Source organism: Myotis nattereri (genome assembly GCF_964212035.1).
Source record: "Myotis nattereri genome assembly, chromosome: 11".
Classification (NCBI taxonomy): domain Eukaryota; kingdom Metazoa; phylum Chordata; class Mammalia; order Chiroptera; family Vespertilionidae; genus Myotis; species Myotis nattereri.
The window spans coordinates 47,863,246-47,885,881 of NC_138086.1; the positions used below are offsets into that span (position 1 = coordinate 47,863,246).

The 22,636-nt window shown below is 42.6% G+C and overlaps 1 protein-coding gene across 1 annotated transcript in view; it reads right to left on the minus strand.

The window, feature by feature from the left end:
• SLC25A13 (solute carrier family 25 member 13) overlaps positions 1–22,636 on the minus strand; it is a 159,630-nt gene that overhangs the window by 37,897 nt on the left and 99,097 nt on the right. Inside the window, exons 10-13 of the mRNA XM_081102247.1 lie at positions 21,207–21,291; positions 20,578–20,736; positions 7,994–8,046; positions 6,295–6,375 (exon numbers count right to left, since the gene is read on the minus strand). Coding sequence (XP_080958373.1) covers positions 6,295–6,375; positions 7,994–8,046; positions 20,578–20,736; positions 21,207–21,291 — 378 coding nt within the window. The remainder of the gene's footprint in view (positions 1–6,294; positions 6,376–7,993; positions 8,047–20,577; positions 20,737–21,206; positions 21,292–22,636) is intronic.

Sequence of the window (22,636 nt, forward strand, 5' to 3'; positions counted from 1 at the left end):
CATGTCTCTTTTGACTACTATGACCAGAATGGTTTAATGATTTACAGACCTTCAGTGTCTATAGTACCTTAACTGTATGAGAGCTGTGACCCAATCTGTCTTCATATTTTAATCACAACAAGCCCCTCCCCCATTTATTAGAAAACCAGGATGGCCTGACATTGGAACTGTGTTAAATCAAACAACTCTAAGACATTCCCCAAAGAGGGGAAGGGAGGAAAACAGAAAGGAGACACCTCACTGGCTTGTGTCCATTACAAGTTGAACTTTCCTCTGGTAAGATGACATTTCTGAACCACCCGAAGCAGCCCTTGGGCAGGTAGGTCACCCCTATGAACCCTCAGTGTCATCAGCTATCTCTTTATTTTTGCCCAGAGTCCAAGTAGAAGTCTAGAGAAAGAACATTCTATAGAAGCAGGCAGGCCACATAATTCTTATTCCAGCCCAGTGCCTTAGTCCCACTCCTGTCCCAGAAGACTTTCTGGGCAAAATGTGATGGAGATGCCTCATTGGCTTCTCAAAAACCTCCAAATTTAGATATTGCCATGGTTAATTTTTTTTTTTTTTTGCTAGTTATTGGCTCTGTCTTTCTCTGTTTTTTAAAGACTTTGTTTTTTAGAGCAGTTTCAGGCATAGAGGTTTTCCATATGCCCCCTGTCCCACACATGCATAGCTTCCCCATTATCAACATCCCCCACCAGAGTGGTACATGTATTATAAGTGATTGACAAATCACAATCACCCATTCATACTTTGCCTTCTATTGTCAGTGTCTCAGAACTTAGCCATTCTAACAGTGTGCAGTAGTATGTCATTATTGTTAGTCTCTTTTTGCTTTAAAGCAACTCTTTTATATGATTCCTTCATGATTCTGACATCATAATTTCCCGTTAGCCACTCAATAAAATATTTTCTAGTAAAGACATAGGCAATAATGAATAAGCTATAGCAAATACCCCACGCTGTTTACCCTCATCCTAGTCTTAAGATTCTATATATATCTGGTGGTTCATTTATCTGCCATTCTGAGAAACAAAATAAACAGGAAATATTTAGGTTGGTTCCTTCACTGAGTGAGCATGAAAACCCTTTCTTGTGAAACAACCTGATTGGGAATCAACCAACTGAGTCACCCAGCCAGGGCAGCAGGGCCCTACCTAACAAGACAACAGGCCATATACAATACCTGAAATAGACTCTCAGCCTTAGAGTCAATAGAGCTGGAAAACAGGAATAAACCTTAAGTACAAATTAAGAAAATTTATCCTATTAGGATTGAGGAAATATGGGCAGTTTATTTTGCTTTGTTTTCTACCATAGCTTTAATATGATTATTCTTTTCATAATTAAAAATCATAATTATAACATATTGAAATATAGAAAATGTCTGTGATATGATCTCAACTAAAATATGTATGTTTTAAGTTTATAAAAACATGAAAATGAATGAAAAGCATTGTAAATAATGTAAAGCTTTTAAAAGCAAGGTTAATTTAATTCACTTACTCTTGCTGTAAGTCATCTACTAAAATAGAAATGACTATTGATGAACAACAACAAAAACAAACAAACCCAGAAACAAAAAGAAACCCTTACAATATGGTCTTATATTCTTCAGAGTAGGCAGAAAAAACACCCCAGAGATTATTCCAAATAATAGCAATAATAAAATTTGATACAACTAACAATTAGATTTTCATTAAACTACAAATGAATTATAAAGATGTGAGCATTTAAAAAATGACCTTATTTCCCTAGCATCAACATAATACATAATAAATCTTGGCTACTTGACATGCTACATAGGAGCAACCCCATAGAAATTCAATTTAATGAGTAAGCCTCATGTCATTCAATATTTATAACTAGGATATGTGCACAGAGATTTGCACAGAGAAATAAAAACTCTGCCTTAAGAAAACTGCACTGTGAGGCCACATGTCCACAGAAAGGCCTGGGAAGAGAAAGATCACAAAAGCAGGAATTAGCCCAGCTCGCATGGCTCAGTGGTTGAGCGTCTACCTATGAACCAGAAGGTCATGGTTCAATTCCCGGTCAGGGCACATGCCTGGGTTGCAGGCTGGATCCCCAGTAGGGGTATATACGAGGCAGCCAATCAATGATTCCCTCTCATCACTGATGTTTCTATCTCTCCCTTCCTCTACCTTTCTCTCTGAAATCAATAAAAATATATTTTTAAAAGAGGTACAAATTGATAATTATAAAATAGTCATGGGGATGTAATGTACAGCATAGGGAATATAGTCAATAATGTTGTAATAACTATGCATGGTGCCAGGCAGGTACTTGAAATATTGAGGGAATACTTTGTAAAGCATAAGGTTATTTAACCATTATGCTGTCCACTAAAACTGATACAAAATAATATTGAATGCAAATTGGAATTTTAAAAAAGAAAAAGATTTAAAATAATCCACTTCAAAAAAAAATGGGCAAAGCACTTGAATAGACATTTCCTAAAAGAGGGCATTCAAATGGCCAACAGGTATATGAAAAGATGCTCAACATCACTAATCAGGGAAATGCATCGCCTATCTGGACCTCAACAAGTTCTTTCTGACCTGCCTCCCTGCTTCCCACTCTTGCCCTTTCTACAAACCATTCTTCTTGCAGAAAGTAGGATATCATTTAAAAACACAAAGCCAGGCTTATGGCTCTTCTGTGCTTAAAAATCTTTAATGAGAGAATAAATTTCACCAATGACATGAGCGTATCACTTATTTTTTCCGCTTAAAATGGCTATAAACTCCCATAAGCATTAGATATATTTACACACACACACACACACACACACGTGCATGTATCTCAATGAAAAATACAGTAGGCCTATTATCAAAGGGCTAGAGGCCTGGTGCACGGATTCATGCACATTGAAAGGAAATTAATTAGAAGGTGGCCGATGGGGTGGGACTGGGCGAGACACTTTTATCATTATAGATTATTGTTCAAAAATCATGCTCACTTATCTTTCCAAAAACTATTACAGAATACTATTTTTATTGGTATGTGAATAATTTTTAATAATATGAGCTTTGTAAGACAGAGGTTCATACGTTTTGACATTTTTTTTCTGGTGAATATTATTTCATTTGTTTTCATTTACTAAGCTGATTAACATATTTATATCTCCCTTGAAACCAGTCATGGCCCCATGTTATCTGATGACATTAAGATCAAAGGACCACAAGCTAAAAATTCCAGTCCCCTCAGGATTTCAACCGGCTATTCCACTAGATGCATAGAAAACCGTCAATTCATACTTATTTTGTGGGGATAGGGACTGTCACCTACAGACCACATGGCATGACATATGGTCTTAAAGTAACAGCAACACAGCAATAACAACAATACTCAGAAATTATATCAGTTCTCAGAGTCACTGGGAAGCTAACTGGGAAATGGGTGGTAGTGACAGGCCTCTCGCCTCTGCCCCATTTACTGAGAACCTCTGCGGTCACTGACCATGATGGCCACGCACGTCACCCTACAGGCTGAGCTCCCGACCCAGAAGAGAGGACAGAAAGAAACAGAAATGTGTACATTTCATGCAGAGACACCTAAGCGTCCAGGTCTCTGTCCAAACTCCTACAACTTCTGGCCTAACCCAACCTATGGGAAAAAAACACACATCACAAGAACTTTTCAGATTTAGAGTCTGAAAACCCCAGGCTCAGCATCTTAGCTTCATTTTGAACTGTGTTGAATATAACACTACTGGTAAGTGTGAATCTATACACATGCTCGGAAAACTGAAGTCAAATTTTTCAGTGTTCTAAACTGTAAGTGTTCAAAAAATGAATTTAAAAATAGAGTCACCCTTTTATATGTGTCAATGAAGGAAAAGAGTATTTTTTTAATCACTTCAGTCAAGGATATTATTATATCAAACATGAATGAATAGAATTAATTTAATCCCCCTTTCCTCCAAATTTACTAACATTTTTGTTGTTATTCTAAAAAAACATATAAAATCAAACCTTATAGTATACTCTTACTTTCGCTAAGCACTGAGAAGGTTGTGAGACCAAGACTTCCCTGCATATTTTCTGTTTTTACAGAAAACAGATTATAAAACAGAAAAGGCCTTCTTCAAAGAAATGAGTGGCTTTGATTACAAGTGCAAAAGTCAGCCATGTGTACTAATTCTCGGTAATAATGAAGCAAGGTGAGCTGCCCAGGGGCTTAAAAGTCAACGCCTGGAAATGCTTGGGTGAACTAAGCAGGGGAACCACTCATGTGACACAACTTTTCAAAACCCTTTGTATTCCCAATTGGACAGACAGGCTAGGCTGTGGGCTCCCTAGGACTTTCTAAGGTGTGTAGCTGGCCCGGATGATCAGGAAAATTGCCAAGTCTGCAAAGAGAGATGTCCTGCTATTAAAAATCCACCATAAAAATGGACTCATCCATCCCACTCCTCAGAGAGCTAATGGGCCTGGATTGTTTGCGACCTACAGGATTGCTTACCTGCAAAATAAACTCTTACTTCGTAAAGCCATACCTGGGGGGTTGCGGGGGAGGGTGGAGGGAGAGACAAAACAGACTTGAAACACTGAGGACCACTGTCTACCAGCCTTTGAGATGAAGGGTGGCAAACCTCATTTCACAGCTATTTTAAGTAGCTGTAAAGCCCAAGTGGCTCCAATTTTAAGCCTGTGTTTAGATCAGGCTTGAAGAAGGGCTGCACCTCTTTACAATGACGAGGCACCACTTCAGATGCCAGCCTGGGCTTTGTGCTTGAAATGGGCGACCACGTAGGAGAAAACAAGACCACCTAGGGGAGACACTACGTGCCACAACCAATCTCCTTGGCACCCAGACCCATGTGCAGGCAAAATGCTTTCATTCAAAAGAAAATAAACCTCTAGATTATTGCCAAAATCTTGAGCAGTATCACATAATTAATTTCACATTTTAAATTCTTACAGAGATATATAATCATGTCTTTTCAGCAGGTTTAAAACCAGACTTTAAAAAAAATAAACCCACCTGACCTACTGAAATGCCCTGCTACCCAGGCCCCCTGGCACAGCCTGCAGGACGGGCTAAGTACAACCTAGGGATATGCCTGTTTCAAATGAGAAAACCTAGTTACTCAGATGGAAACTGTGTTAAATGAAGTACAGTTTCTGCAACTCCTGTGATTCTTTTTTATTATTATTACGTGTGCACCCTTTTTATTTAGAACATTAAAGGCTCCCTTTTTCATTCTAAATGCTCCTAAAGTTACCGGACTAGGAGCTCCTACCTGGGCGTCTACAACAGGTCAGTGATCAAACAGAGAGGCAGCCGCAGCCCGATTCTGTCCATCTCTTAAGAATTACCCGGAGCCAGGACTTCTTAGCTCCTGCTACATTCAAGGAAGCCCCATTCAATGTTAGACAGGACAATAGGCCCTTTCCAAACAAAGGTGTAATATTCCCAGGTATTTGCCCAGCTTCTAAACTCAACAATTTTCAAGAGGAGATTATTTTATGAATACCGTTGCCTGAACAGAATGAGCTAATTAAAAAAATAAATGTGACCTCACCTTTCTTATAAGAAACATAGGTTTAAATGAAAAAATATACCACTATTGCATTGCCCTGGTGATCAAAGCCCATTTATTTAACCAACCTTATCTTGGAATAGCACCATTCTTTGTATAAGAGTTTAATTTACCCAAAGTATTTACATTCGCATGAACAAACCTGTACATGAGATAAAACAAGACATGTTTTGCTGAGCTCAAGAACAAGATGCAGGGTGTTCATCCACATAAAGAAATAACTCATTCCAAGCGTTTTTGACGATGCAGCACGCACTCAGCCAGTTATTTCCCAGGACCCTCCTCCCAGAGGCACTGGGAAGCCTGAAGAGCTGCTGGCACGTGGGAGCTAAAGCAAAGCAGAGAGCTATGGCCGCTGACTTCAAACTACAAATGTTAGTGCCTGACCCAGAAGGGAGGGCCACGAGGAAAGAATGTACTAAAAAGGTTAGCAAAAAAGATTTCTCAAAGGCCAAACACTTCTGCCCCAAAGAACTTCTATTGCAGAACCACCCGCAAGCAGTGAGAAATTTAACAGGCAGGGCTTTACAGGCAAAAGATCAGGAACATTTACCCTTCCTTCTCAGGACGTTGGCTTGCTAGGAAAAGCCGAGAGGCCCTAGTAGACTCTGCCTTGCACAGGATCTGTGGTTGAACAGAAGCCGTAGTCCACACTGGTTTACCATGGTGGTGATAGGTGTGCAGAACAAATCTTTTCAATGCAGGGATCTGCAAAAAGTACTTACGCAGCCTCCGGCCAGAATTTCTGCTGCAATTGGGACTGAACCATCTTTGTGCATGAATTTATCTCTCACAAAATCATTCACCTTGAAGGAAAATATTTATAGAAGCCGATGAAAAAAATAAAGTCATTAAACACATATAAACATACATTTTTAAATATATGTTATTGTTTTCTGTCACTTTATTAGAGTAATCATACACTAAATAAACAAAGAATCTTAAAAAGAGTTTGAAAAGTGCTCTTAACAGCATATAGGTAGTTTTCAAAAGGAAATATATGTATGTGTGTGTGTGTATAAATATATATATATATATATATATATATATATTCCTGATATTTCCAGGAGAAAAAAATTAAAATGTCAATGGCTTACAAGCCTTAAATTCAAATATGTCATGCAATTACAATAGCATAAAAAGAGAGATATATTGCCTGACTGGTGTGGCTCAGTGGTTGAACATCGACCTATGGACCAGGAGGTCACAGTTCAATTTCTGGTCAGAGCACATGGCCAGGTTTCAGGCTCGATCCCCAGTGTTAGAGGCAGCCAATCAATGATTCTCTCTCATCACTGATGTTTCTATCTCTCCCTTCCTCTCTGGAATCAATAAAACAAATTTTTTTTTTAAAGAGAGACATGTTAACAATAGAGACAAAATGAAAACATATGCCTTATAACTTAAAAACTGCTCTAAAGGGTTTGATTAAAAACCACTTTCAAGTCTTCTAACAAGATTTAATCTAAAATGACACTCACCATTGAGACAAACTTGGCTCAGGAGATTTTTCAACTTAGCCAAAATTCAGTATCTAAAAATTTTCTCAAGCATTCTCAAAGAACGTCAATAGCATTAATTAATTAAGTATAATAGTCTCAAAATAGTATGCACTACAAGCAATTTTAAGGATCAATCATATGTTTTTGGAAGCTGTGAGCCAGGAAAGATTAGCTGTCCCAAGGTCACATAATAAAATGGCAAAAGAAGACTTCCAGGTAGCAAAGCTACACAGCCCAATCTAAAAGCGGAGCTTGACTTTCTGGGCTTCATGTCCCGGGTGATGCGAATGCATAGCTCTCTGTTCCACAACACTCAGTGAATCCCTACCGTCTGCCCAACGGGAGCGGACACTGGAGAAACCACCCATGAAGGATCAGCCTCAACTAGAACTCAGAGCCCTCAACACGTGGCTTTGGCAAATGCTTACAGAATATGGCCTAACCATGAATCCTGTAGACAGCATGTGTGACTGAATGAGCATATGCCCTGGAGGCAGAAATATCTGATTTTGAATTCCAGCTTTCCCACTCATAACTCATGTGAACACAGGTAAATACTTAAACCCTGTGAGTCGCACTTTCCTTGCCTGTAAACTCTGAGTCATACTTTCCTGGAGATGAAAAAAATAACAGGTAATACATGCAAAGAGCCTCGTATGGTAGGAACTGAAATACTACAATGGTGAGGATGATGACACTGGTGGCAACCACCAAAGGTCTTGCTCAGCTCTATCACCACATTTTTGGATGTTCAGTGTGAAGTGGGGAAAAATGAAGAGCTGGGCATGGTGAGTGCTCTATGTTCAAATCAGTCAGCAGCTCTGAGGCAACGCCAACCTGCTGCTTCACAAACGAATTATCTACTAGATTCCTGAGTGTGTGCAAACTCCTTTAATAAGAAGCATCCACTCAAAAGACTTACTGTGAGTTTTATGGCCTTCTCTGGGGCGACTCCCAATAACTGTGGCAACAGACCTAAAAAAACAACAAAACGTAGAAGCATATGAAATAAATTAGCATTAACTAAACAAATTAACAGCTCAAGAAGGGATCACCACTGAAAAACTGGGGCAATCTTTGGGGCAATTTTCTGCTATTACCTTTAATGAGAATACTCAAAATGGAATGTTTTGAGGACTAAGGTCTCACAGCCACATCAAGCCCAAGTCAATCCCCTCTCACTTGCTGCATCGTTCGCACATTAGGCAAATCAGCAGGGTTAGTGATATAAGAAATCCCATGCCATGGCAAGTTTGCTCCTTTCCCTCCTGCCTCTTAATAAGTGAACTTTGGTGAACAGATTACATTTTTTTCTAACACTTTCCCCATACCCCCACTCCTAAATGCCCACAGTTCAATCATTCATTCATTCATTCATTCATTCATTCATTCATTTGGCAATGATGACTCAATGACAAGCAAAAGACAAACAAGGTTCTTGCTCTGACAGGTCTCAGATGGAAGGAGGCAGAGTAACCACTGGGGAAAACTGCATTCCAGGAAGAGGAACCAATGGGGCAAAGAGAGCACAGCAGGTGGGACAGCACAGGAGATGCAGGGAGAGGCCAGGTGCTATAGCTACAAAGCATGGGGCAGGCACAGGGAGAGGCCCAGAGGGGCCAGGGGCTACAGCCACATTGAAGACCAGGACCCTGAGCTTGAGAAAGTCTAAGTCAGATGAGAATGGGAGAGTTCTGACCAGGAGCAGAGAAATGTGCTAATTCATATTTTTAAAAGACCACTCCACATGCTCTGTAGAAAATAAACAGGACACACTGATGTTGTGTGCATGTGCATGTGTGTGTGAGACTGTGAGAGAGAGAGAGAGAAACTGGGTTTGACTGCTCTTGTTCAGTTTTTACCAGAATACCAGGGTAGGATGAGGAAGGTCGTGGAGAGTAACGGGTGTGGGTGACCAGCAAAGAGCTGTTTCATACATGTTGGGATGAGAGGGAATTAAGACTCAGAACCCAAAGGGGAGGGGTGGCCTGGGACAGGAAATGGCCGCTTCTAGGAAAGGCAGTTGCAACAACAGTGGATGTAATATCTGAACTAAAAAATATAATCATTTGAACATGAAATCAAAGTCATATGCCTTTTCTTGAAAACACACAGGAAGCTCACAAGGAGGATCAGGATATATAGTTCCCCAGGTCACACTGCTGTCCCTGGGAGGGGCCTCATGGTGCTATCATCTGTAAGCACAATCTTCTATTTCATACAAGAAGAGCCACTTGCCGCCTCTTCAGAGAGACCAGCCCTGTCCACACCATCTTGCTGAAGCAGCAGCCTGGGGCCAAAAGTCACTAGATCCAGGGCTGTACCAGCCTGCAGATGTATAAGGTGTCAAACATAATATGAGCTGGTTGTAAGAACAGACAGATGTGAGAGGCCTAGGCCAGTTTCTCACATCACAGCAATCGGCTCCATTGGGTAAGGCCCTGCCCTTTTATTCAGGCCCCCAGCATCCATTCACCGTGGTGCCCAGCTTGCCCTAAAACGCACACGGCGATGAAGAGGAGTGCCAGTTGTTTTCATCATTTTTCTCGCTCTGTCGAGGCTCCACAAAAAGGGATAAACTAGACAGACCAAGAGAGCTGCATGTATTTTTAAAAAAGGAAGTTCATTTCATTGTGGGACAAAATGATGATGAGCATGCTGATACGAGTGAAAATTTTCTTAAGAAACACCTAACATTGTTAACGATGTGCTGGGTACCATTTTAAGCATTTTACGAACTCACTTAATTCTTGTAACTGCCATACAGACAGGAAACTGGGGCATACTGAGATTAAGTAATTTGGCCTGAATTATCCAGCCGACAAATAGACAGGGATTCAACCCTAAGCCCTCATTCACAAGAATCGGTGCTTGTGATCACGCTCGCCTCTGGCCTGTGCCTCTCACACCCAGACTCATCTTTCAATCACACAACCTGCCTGCATCCTGCAAACACTGGGGTTTGTGATGTCTTCTCTAGGCAGCCCTATTTTGAGCTTGTTTCTTCCTTAGGGCCACAGCTGACTGAACTTGGGGAAGACTCTTAAAAGACATGTGGCCAATGATTTCGGCAACCTGGGCCCTATGCCCTGGTTCCAAAAGCGATGCCAGCCAGTCGTTGAAGTCTGTGCCAATGCCACAAGGAAGGAGAAATCACAAGCACAAAAAGGAAGGGGGCTGGTGGAGTGGAGACACCAGGGAGAGAACACACAAACTGTGAAAGATTGCCCTAGCTGGTTTGGCTCAGTGGATGGAGCGTTGGCCTTCGGACTAAAGGGTTCTGGGTTCGATTCCGGCCAAGGGCACATACCCGGGTTGCAGGCTCAATCCCCAGTAGGGGGCGTGCAGGAGGCAACTGACCAATGATTTTCTCCCATCGTTGATGTTTCTCTCTCTCTTTCCCGCTCTCTTCCTCTCTGAAATCAATAAAGAAATGTACTAAGAAAAAATTAAAAAAAAACCACAAAAACAACTGTGAAAGGTACACAGGTGGGGGAGCCAGTCCCCCTGGGCCAGGTTCCCAGGAACCCCTGCCCTGGGATCCTCATAAGATCTCCGCCTTCTTTCTCTCCAGTATGAACTCTTTACCTAAAGTCCCCCTGTCTCTGGCCAGCTTGAGTAGGGCTATGCTCTTTATAATCTAAATGAACCAAAGCAGCTCAGAGAATGGGACTATGAAACCATCTGGGCAAAGCCAGGGCTCTTATTCAAAGTGAGCATTCTCTTCTAAACTTCGTTCACTTACAGCATTTTTCTTATACCACATAATACGAGATGATATGCTATCTGTAATATTAGAAAGCCTTATTATTGCTTCGTGAAAGAACATTAGTTTCTACCAGTAAAATGGGGGGATAAGTTGGTTAAACTACATCTTAACATTTACAACTGCCGTGTTGCTCTCCGCATTCAAGTCAAGTGCCCGGATGTTTAGTTAAATATTTACTTGCTAGATGTATTTTCCTCATCATTAAATTGTAGACCAACACCATGGATGGGCTGAAAGCACTGTGATTTAAATGATGATCTCTTATCCCTGTAACTACCCTGTGACAGTCTTTTTAAATGACTATTAACAACCAGCCCACAGAGCCAAATGACAACACTTGGTTAGATACAATCACTTCAGGCAGCCTTTTAAGCGATTGAGACTTGTCTTTCTCGCTATAAATTTAGTAATGCACTGTGAACAGCAACAACAAAGCAAACACACGCGCGCGCGCGCACACACACACACACACACACACACACACAACAAAACAAAAAGGAAAACCGTGTATTTATTTGTTCAGCAAACATTTACCAAATGCCTTCCGCGTGCTTGGCAGCATGCGATGAACACAGTGGGAACCCTGTGACCCGCTGGAAAAATTCTCAGTTTGGAGACAAGGGAAACCTAGGTGACCCTGAGTGCCAGAAAGCGGACAGAGTGATAAGTCCACAGCCCAGGGCGATGGGAACACAGCAGAGAATCACTTGTCCTGCCTGCAGCAGGGAGAAACGCATCAGAGAGGAGACACTTGACCTGGATCTGTAAAGATAAGCAGAGACTCACTGTGGAAAAGAGACATGACTAGAACAGAGGGCAGGGTGGTCCAGGCAGAGGGAAGAGTACGTGCAAAAACCTCAAGGTCATGGCACATTCAGGGCTGGGGCAAGATGCCTGGAGGCTATGGCTAGGTCAGAGACCTGGCAATGAATGACAATAGCAAAGATAATGACAACAGGCATGATTTGGGGGCACTTATCACACACCAGGCACTACTCTCTGTGCTTCATGTGAATCATGTGAATCAGCCCATTCAATCCACTCAACAGGAAGTCAATACCAATAAATCACTGCATGTTATTTTTGCCCCCATCGACAGATGAAGAAACTGAGGCAGACCTCAAGGAGCCTGTCTAAGGTCACTCAGCTGTCAGATGGGGATTGGGGTTCAACCCGGGTGGTCTGGCTGCAGGGGGGCTCCTACCTGGTCCACTGCACTGCTTCTCTCCTAGGCCACGTGAAGGAACTTAAACCAAATTATTTTTAAAGTAGAGAATGAATTTCAGTAAAAAGTCCTAGAGGCAGGTGAAGGGCTGGGAGAGTAATTAGGAGGTAAAGTAGTATCATTGAAGGCCCCCCAGTTTCACCATATTAATTGAATAACGTCCACTCGGTAAGAATAAAACCAAAGTACAAATCCAGTCCTAAGACTTGGGCCAGATGTTGGTACTCGGGGTGGGGGGTGGGGGTTACTGGATAAGTACCATTCTTGTGGGGAGCCCCCTGCCTCGGTAGGGAAACAAAGGTGGCTGCGGACGACAATCTTAAGTGGCACTACAGATGTGGCCTTGACACCATTCATGCTGGGTCAATGCCCTTTGGGAGGGGCAGCAATCTGTGGGACAATGAAAAGTCACAGAGGTGGGGGTTTCAATAACCCTCCTGGTCCCTTGACTGCAGTGGGAGGAGGGGAATGCGGCTCCGCAATACCTAAAACAGCTGGCCTCGTTCAGGCCTTCCGCGCGATCACACCGAAGCCGAAAGCACATCTAGATTTGACATCTGGGTGACTCCACAGAAAAATTAGGCTTCTAATATAAGATGTTTCTGTTGGATTCTGGAAATTCATTTTAACCATTAGAAACAGAGAATGGATGTGTGTGTTGTTTCTAACTTGTCAAAACAGCCGTCTGTTTTCCAACGGCCTCAAATGAAATTTATTAGTGTGGTTAGTTTCCTAATCTTCTCATTTTAGTTCAGCTCCATCAGCACACATGGCCATGCTTCCTGGGCAAACTTTACCAGAAGGCTGCTAATGCGAGAAAAGATTTACAGGGTACAATATTAATACAACGTTTGGTCTTCAAATTTCATGGGGCTGAGATATAAATCACACTATCCCCTCTGATTCCAGTCCTCGGTGAAACTCAATGAGAACTGAGCTGGAGGTGTGGGGACGAAGCCCACATCAGGAACCCCCAACCTCACTTCATACAGCACCCTCAAAAGTAGCAGTGTCCTGGGTCAGAGGGCTACTATGCTCTCACTTAAAACCTTTGTAGAAAAAGGTTTAGAGTCTCAGAGTTGGGAGATACTATGAAAGAAACTCATTAACAAAGCTGGCCTACTTAAAACCGTTTCTTTTCAATGGCCTGTACCAAAATGAATGGCTTGGACCAAGGGCTCTGGGCTGCAAGCCTCGGCCTGCACCTCCTTCGTGCTGAGTGACCTTGGGGATGTTGTTCTTGGAACTCTAGGGTACTCACTGGTAAACCGAGGATGCTATTTATGACTCCCTGGTTTATTATGATAATCACATGAGTAAATATATATATAAAGAGCCAGACACCACTCACAACCTAAATCATGTATTTAAAAATGGGATGTTTCTCTCTGCCTATCTGATCAAGGTTTATCCCTGACTCTCTTCTTACTTACAAGAGGCGATGTGCCCCGAATAATGATCACAGTCCAGAATCAGGTAAGGAGGACAGAGGGCCCTTGGCTTCAGACTTCCGACTTGACTGTGCTGTGAGAGTGATACACGTTCAGCAGAAACCGCCGGGCCCAGCTGCGATGGTTGGGAGGTAGGTGCATTAAATGCATTTTTGACTTATGATATTTTCAATTTACGATGGGCTTATCAGGATGTAACCCCACCGTAAGTGGAGGGGCCTCTGTATGATGCTGTTGCCATGGCATCAGGCCCATCCTAAGAGGAGCTGTCCCCGGGCAGCGAGGGCACATCTGGTCTCATAGTATCTAGTGGCCCTGCTTACTTTGGGCAAAGATAAGGAAGTAGCACACATCTGGCACACCTTCAACTATGTTCTTAAGCTACAATAAAACGTTTTTTGTTAAGAATTTAAGCATTTCTCAACCTCTGAGGCTAAGCAACGTTTTACAACATCATTTCTACTGAGTCGCAGAAGAGCACCGAGTCTGCAGCCAGGCTGCTGGGGTTGGACTCTGACGCTGTTGTTTATTAGCTGTGCAACTGTGGGCAAGTTACCCAATCTCTCTGTGCCTTAGTTCCCCCACCTGTACAATGGGATAAACGCAGAACCGTCTTCATGGGGTAAAGATAAAATGAGGCCCTCAGAACAGTGCTAAGTACATAGTAAGTATCACAGAGTGGGGTTTTTTATTGTTGGTTATTTTTATGCTCATCACCATCATCATCACTATCCCTTCCTTCATGGGAGCTAGCATCTAGATAGGCTAAACAGCTTGTCCCACATCACTAACTATCTGGTGAGTAGGCAGTGGCACTCACAGTGAATTCAGGTCCAACGCTGTGCTCACACCAGGGTGCTATCCCCCGAACGCTCAGCTCTTCCCTGTTCACTCTAGTGGACTCACTGCTCCAACTCCCTTCTCTGCTCCACGAAGGCATTTCTTCCAGCCCAGATGGCTCTCCGGGCCTGACTCCCAGGGGGCCGGCACCCTGCACAGCTAGGCCCTTTCACGTAAGGATGGTGGCTGTGTGGGCCTCCATATCATGTCTCCTTCACTCTCTCCAGGTTCTCAACTTTAGGCTCTTTAAGACGCTAAAGACACTGAATGGCAGAGCCAAGCTGTAGGTGATGACCTGCTGACCAGGTGAGAGTCAGGGAACCCACTGGGCACGAGGTTCAGGGAAAGCAGCCGGTCAGGGCCAGGGTGACGGCTGGCGCACGGACGGCTGGAACCAGTGTATTAAGCGTCCCAAAGGAGCACGCTGAACAAGACAAGCAGGAGCACAGGTATGGCGCAGCCAAGGCAAGGAAGAAACCCCCTAACTAAGGCAGCGTTTCTGTCTCAGGTCAGACACAAGTAAGTTCAGGAGTGGCCAGCCCAGCCCCGAGGAAGGTAGCTCAAAGCAGCAAAAACGGGAAAGAAGGCATTCCGGGCAGAGACAAGCAGACGTCGGCAGGAGAAATTAAAGCGTGAGATACCCAATTCCTGTAGCTAAAGCCACATCCAGCACTTTTTGTGTTATCCAGTTTCACCCCGGAGGCAACCCCTCCGATATGTTACATTCTTACCCTCCTGACCTCACCCCTGTGGCCACTCCACTTGCCCCGTCCTCCCAGAGAGCCCTCCTGGCTGTCAACAATAGATTAACCTTCCTTCGGGAGCTATCAGCACGCTGCCCGCCCTGCCTCACAGCTTTTATTCCTGCTCCGATTTCCGTGGCCTTCTCTCTTCACTTGCTCAAGCATTCCTTCCTCCCTCCGCCCCCTCCCACTTGTCTGTCTGCTTCTGACTCATATTGCCCCTGGGCATGAGGCACTGCCACCCTCGCAAGGACACTACCCCCTTTCACAGAGCTCGCTGCAATCCAGGGTCCCACCCCAAGGTGACCACAGTGGGGCTGGGAAAAGAGAGGGGAGGCACGATGCAGATATTAAGATTTAAATGCTCCTTTATCTGGGTTAAATGTTTTACTCAACATGGGCAAGAACCATCTGTTATCTTACCTCTGGCTCAGGATGGCTTTGGGAGTGTCAGAGCATGATTATGGTCTAAGAAAAACAGTTCTTTTGACTCCTCTTCTGTTTGGGGCCTTCTAGAAGTGAAGATCATTGAAAAGGATCGGACCCTCTCCTTCCGTTTTTCACTCTGGTCTATGGCTACTTTCAAAGTCCTGGTTAGGTTTTCTTCTATCTAAACTATTTCCTTGGTGCTGAGGTTTAATCTAGTTCCCTTCTTTTGGTCTCAGCAACTGACAGTAGCTAGTTAGTTAGAAATGGTCATTCTTGAGACCTGGAACTAGTTCGGTCATTAATCTTCCCAAGGCTATGTCTGGTTCCATCTTTTTGTCACCTTTCCCAGTTTTCTAAGCTCATCCAGCCTTCTCAAGCCTAAGACAACGCTCTGTCCCACCCTAGTTTGAGTTAGTGTTACCTTATTCTCCTACTTAAATGCCCTGTGCTCAGTTCAGTTGGCTCACTGTAGGTACTAGTAGATTTCTGGAGATTTGATGACCCAGCTCATGGACTGCCTAAGTCTTTTGTTCATTTCTGTTTGGTCTCCTATGACCAAATATCTGCCTTTTGATCTTGTCACAGTTTGATACCCTCAAAGAAAATGTGCAGAAATTGACCAAGAACACGAAACTCAAGCCAATCATTCTGCACTCATTAGAAGTTTTGGTGGGCATGCGTGGGCATCCACGAGTCAGTACAGTTCACAGATTCATGATGGTTGGTTCCTAAGTTATGCAAAACATTCAGGATGTATGGGTTCCTAAGTTATGCAAAACAGAGTTGTAGGAGTTCCGATCTTTTTCTCTTGGTGCTGGAGTTTTTTAAATTATTTCTATCCACAAGAATTATGCAAGACGAGATCTCACTGTGGATCATACAATTTGGATATTCCCTTCAACAGAACCATTAACCACAAGAAGAGACTTGGCAGAAAATAGCTGTCTGACAAAATTTCCTTCTAGAATGCACACATATCAATAACTTCCCGAGATATCACCACAATATCCTCTAGATGTCACCTTGAGAACATTCCAGGATGGAAGATGACTGCATTTGCACCACACATACAACCTGAAATAGACACATTGAAAACCTTGCAAGCCTGGATCATGGGCTTATTAATAATAATACACACACACACACACACACACACACACACATATTGCCAATTACCTCAAAGATAATGTAGTGCTCCAAATTAAGTTTAATTCATAAAATGATCTAATTTTTCTTTCTGACAGATTTTCTTTATGGCTTCTCCAACAGAAACAAAAATCAAAACCTTCCTTTAAAAAGTATTTCTCATGGATCCTGATTTCTCTTGATTCCATCTTTCTCCCCAAGATCCTCCCCAAAACATTTTCCAATTTCTCAGGCTACTCATCCCATTACCTAAAGCATCGAAGGGAGGAGAGTGTGGCAAAGCTTCAAGGCAGAAATTAGTTATTCCTGGAACGTGAAGAGCATTTCATTATGGATGATTACCCAATCAATTGTTTTTCTTTAATATGCCAAGTCTAAAGCAGACCAGTAACTGACTCACTTGATCATGCGACTCATTCAAACCAAATGAGCTGTCAGGTAATTCATTAAGGATTTTAAACACCTGAGTGTGTTTAATCACTCGGAAGACTGGGAGGAAACAGAGAAAGACGTTCACAAGTGACTTCAGAGAGCTCTGGATTAGCTCAGGTGTTGTTTTCCTTCATACAGAGACTTAGCCTGGGGGCCTGGTTTTCAAAAATTATAGGAAAAACAATCCCTTTGAGTAGTCTGTGTTGTAGAGAAGGTTTGCAGAGTCAGTCTCATAGGACCTCTAAGGGGATCTTTTTCTAATAACCAAAACTTAGCCCTACCCAAATAAGAGACTTCCAGAGACCAAGAAGTACAGAGATGAGAGGAATAAGACCTAACCAACCACAACACTCAAATCGCATGGTGCACTGAGGCACAGGACCCCGTGTCCACTGAGGACAACTGCTAACAGTCGCATGCTGTGTTATCTGTCTCCTTTGGACGAAGGGGCAGTGATTCAAACGTGCTTCCTGATTAGGATGGGGTAGCTTCCCGGACTGTGCAGATAGATGCTGGCCACCACCAGAGAAGGAAAGAGAACAACTTGTGGAGTGCTGGAAAAGTTCTTTAAAAATAACCCACATTTTCGTAGTTTCACGAGGACTTACTCCTAAAACAAACAGAGCTTCCCTTTATAAATCTGTATTCTTTTTAAAAGAAAAAAAGAGGGAGAAAGCTCCTTATTAACCTTATAATAAGAATACACGCAAGCAGTCACCTTCTTCCAGAGCCGACTGCCAACTTTCCCCCAAAATATAAATAAAGATAATGGTAAAATAGGGAAGGGACCTTACTTATGCAACATTCCCAAATTATACTATTCAGAAAATATTAGCAATTATATATGTCTTGATGCAGAAAATTACATGTTAAGTAAAATTCCAGAACAGGAAAAAATATGCTCAATATTTCGAAACATGTTTATTAATTAGAGATGTACTCTGACACCTTCTCAAATACTGCTAGGTGAAGCGTTAACAGCAGCAATTTTAAATTCTCAAAATTGAAACTTAACCATTTTCCCCGGGAATAATAGCATTTTAAAACAATAAAATTACACTTAATGAGAGATTTATAGTCAAAGAATCACATGTAGGGTGTTTTATAGCCTGACTTTATACACAAAGGTTAGAATACTGATTCTCAGAAATATTTCAGGTCTTTTTTGTTTTTATTATACTTTTTTTGCTAGCAATGACGGTTTCCCATTTTCATCAAATCTTCCTCTTGCCCGGCAATAAGCATTTCCACATATGCAGTTATATACAATTATTAATTAAGGATCTTGTGCAAGGCACTAAAGGGAATTGGTCCCCAAACAATCAATAGCAACAAGTAATTTATGAAGCAAGATTGTAAACCATTGTTTTAAACCTGAATTGTCAATCATCTCTTTGCTTTACATCCCAGTAACAGAACAGAGCTAAACAAAGTTTTATAGTAAATCTTTTGTTTTAAAATCATCTATTGGAGAAAAAAAAAATAAGAAATCAGGGATAAATGAACATAGGTGACTTCCAGAACTAATCTCCTTATATTCACACTCTGCTTATCATCTTCTGACAGAGAACCCCTTAGGGTCCTGGCACCTCAAACAGATTAGATAAATTGCTATTTCTAAAGCAGGGACAGGGGTTCAGAATGAGCCTCCATCTCTATCTAATAGACAGCTCGCTCCCCCTTCCCTGTCTCTCAGACGTAATAGCTCCAACAGCAAGGGGTTTGGGGGATGGCCCCCACGCGGCTCAGCACTCAGGTATGCTTTAGGCTGCTCTGCCCAGGGGGTCAAAGAGGACAGGTCAAAGAAAGAAATGCAAGCCCCGGCCATGTGGCTCCGTTGGTTGGAGCACCGTCCTGTACACCAAAAGGTGGAGGGTTCGATCCTTGGTCAGGGCACATGTGGAGGCAACCTGCCGATGTTTCTCTCTCAATTTAAAAAGAAAGAAATGCAGATGCAACCAAGAATCAAGACCTGCCAGGCGTAGTCCAAGAGCTGGAAACAGATTAAACATTAAAAACAAAGCAGGTCAACACAAGGACATGAAGGGCACCAGGCGGACGCCAGTATTTCTCAGCATTCTGAAGACCCCCTTGACATTCCCCCGAGACCAAGGAAAGCTCACAGAAGTAGTTTGTGAAGCAACGCCAAGGCTGAAACATCTGCCCAACCCGGGGTGCAAGGCCCCCTACAGAAAAGAACCCAGGTGACCAGGGAAGGTGGCCACCTTTGCCTGAAACTCTGTGAAGCAGGAACTCTGACATTAACCTTGCACTACTTGGGAGACATTTCATTTGCCAGGTTTGTTGTCACCAGGAGGGAAAAGTATTTCAAATGGAAGGCAGTGACCCTGCAAGGGTCATCATCAATCACCTGGGGTCAAAGACCTTCCCGATTGTCAGAAGAGGCAGGGGTGAAGGGAAGAGGGCAAAGAAAAGATCAAAGGGCCTTTGAAGGAGGTTATCCGCTACACAACAGAACCTGTAAAATGGAACTCCTCTGGAGTCTGAAGCCTCCTAGTTGCTAAGGTGAGAGATTTCATGAGCGGTCTTTTTATATTCCTTTTCTTTTTTTTAAGCGTGGGTGCTTAAGAGGAAGACTGGAGTCAGCAGATGGCAGAAGAGGCACAGAGGCACAGGCTTACCTGGCTGCCAGTTAAGGCCTGTATCTTGCGGGGGTAGGGAGAGGAGGGAAGACCCCGCCAACTTTGCAGTTGCCAAATGGCCAAGTGGCTCAGCCTGAACTGCCTTGCGAAACCGTACTCTAGCTGATACAAATACTCCTGCTACTTTTCTCTGTAGACGGCCATCACAACGGGAGAGAGGTTGGAAAGTAGTCAGTGCCAATGGAAAAGCAGTCAGGGACTGTGGGATTCTTTCCGTGAGCGATGGCATACTTTTTACTGCTGTTCTCACTGCTTAATGAACCTGAGATGATTAAAGGAGCAGCTGGGTCCAGAAGGACTACCTGGCTAGTGTGTGAATCAACTCCACTGGGTATAGAGGTAGAGGCAGGGAAGGAGCAACTTGAACTCAGAGAGAGGCAGGAAAGGAGAGCTCCCCTGAGCCTTGGTTCCCGCCTGATGGACTTTCCTGTGTCTATTCAAGGAGAGTCATTAATCTCAGGAGGCTCTGTCCTGTCTCCAGGATGCCTTTCCCTATGAGCTGATGAGTGGCGTTATTTCAAGGACACAAACTACAAGCCTTTTAAAAACTCACTGAAGATGTTTATAAACATAATTATTTTAAGAAATAAAACATGTTACAAGCAATATAGATAGCTTTCAGATTATGGGCTGTTTTCATTAGCCATGCCCCAGATGCCTCCGGCCCACTCCCATTAGCATGGATAATTGAGAATGTGCTGCATTTCCATTTCAGCACAGCCTCTCTAATATATTTCAGGCACTCAGATGGAAAACCAAACCTCTGGCTATTACTTCACCTTGCATGAATTTAGCACATGGCACTAACCTCTATACAGTCCGAAGAAGCCTTCGTAGCGTAGCACTTTCTTAAAACAGTCAAAGCTGTTTTTATACATAAGTTCTCCCACAAAAGAGCCAGTTGATCGCTGGTTCTGCATCCGAGTTTTGACAAGATCGATGGGATACACGGCAGTGGCTCCCACAGCTGAAATCAAATAATACCAACATTTCAGAAGGAATGAAGGTCTGTCTGAGGAAAAGGGGAGGCAAAGTCAAAGAGAAGACTGACCAAAGAAAAAACGTAATTTAGCGCGAACAGATTTTAAAACTAACAATTACCCTTAACAATTATGGATTTTCATTTGAGTGAATGAAAGGCTAAGAGGTGTCCGTTTTCAAGAAGCACATCCCTACAGTCTAACCGCACTGTTAAATACCTGTCTTTAGAAAGCCTATCTGCAGATAAATTAAGAGAAAAAAGCCACATCTAAGTACCTAATCAGGTGCAGATAGGGGGACAATTCCCTTTGCTCTTGTCCCATTTCACAGGTCCAGACTTGTAAGTGGCTTAGGGACAGACTAGAGGGCGTTTGTTTTTAATATTTCAAGATGGAAAGCCAGAGAAAAAATAAAAGGAATAATAAACATGAAAAATGTGAACTCATTATGACTTACCTCCAGCAATAGAACCCAGACCGAATCTGTAGGCTGACTCTGCGACTTGTAGGAGAACTGGGCGAGATGAATCGACAGGGGCCTTCTGCTTTGCATGCATGGGAAATGGAGAGTGGGAAAGAAGGAGACAGAAAAAAAGACAGAGTAAAAGTGAGCACATATTATTTTTTTTAAATTACCCACTAGTTTCTAAATTCATGATACAACTGAAATGTCAAAGAGGAAGTGGGTTAAGTTCAGTAAGTGGTGTTTTTCTTTTCTTTAACTTTTAAATTCTCACCTGAGGATATGTTTTTTATTAATTTTTCGAGAGAAGAAGGGAGAGAGACATTGATCAGTTGCCTCCTATACATGTATATAGAGTTGTCAAAGAAGGGTGGCATACAGTTAGTGCTTACTAAATACCTGTTGAATGAATAAAAACATTCAATAAAATCTGTTTTTTCAAAAGCCATGATAATTAAAATTGATGAGCCACAAAAATAAATACCAACCCCAGCCATCAACCCAATGAATTTTAGTCGCTATCAAAGTAACACAATTCTAATACAGTGAGGTAATTTACAATATCCTTCAAAGTCATTTCACTGAAAACAACTTTACATAGAAATATGCATCTTTATAAACATAAAACATTTCTTCTGCAAATTGTATGGGGTATTTCCAACTCTATCCCTGTACAGACGGACATCAATAGTAACTGCATTTTGACAGATGCAACTATAAGAAAGGTACTGTTTTAGTCACATGGATACAAATATGCCATGAGAATGAACAAATAGAACAGAACAAAAACAGACTCAGAAACAAAAACAAACAGAAGGGAGAAGGTGGAGAGACACAGGTAAAAATGGTGAAGGTGAATATTGTCAATAATAATCGGTAGCTTTGCACGGTGATAGGGGGTTACCAGGCTGAGGGTGGTGAGCACATTGTAAGATATATACATGCCAAATCACTATGTTGTACACCTGAAACTAACATAATACTGTATGCCAACTGTACTTTACTTTAAAAGAAGACGAAAAATGTGCAATGCTTAGCAAAGTTCTGGTATCAAAATAACAAGTGAACATACTCTGAAAATAACAGGGTGGGAAGAATCTACCACTATCACTAACTCTTCATTTAAAAGATTAAATAAAGGAAACCCCAGACTTATATTTAACTTTTCTGACGCTAGAAGTGCAGCATGGTCATGAATGAGACAAGCAGGATTCCTCCTCCTGCACACCTTTGTCGAGGATGAATGTTAGCACGGAGCCTACCAGGTGGACGACCTCTGCCAATGTGGTCAGGCCCACTGGGGCTCAGAGTAAAGAATATTCCAGGCAAGGCCCTCGTGAATTGCTCCAAATCTCTCAGCAGCAGCCAGGCACCTCCCACTGTAAACCTCACCAACCCCCTCAAACCCGCTCACGACCAGTGTT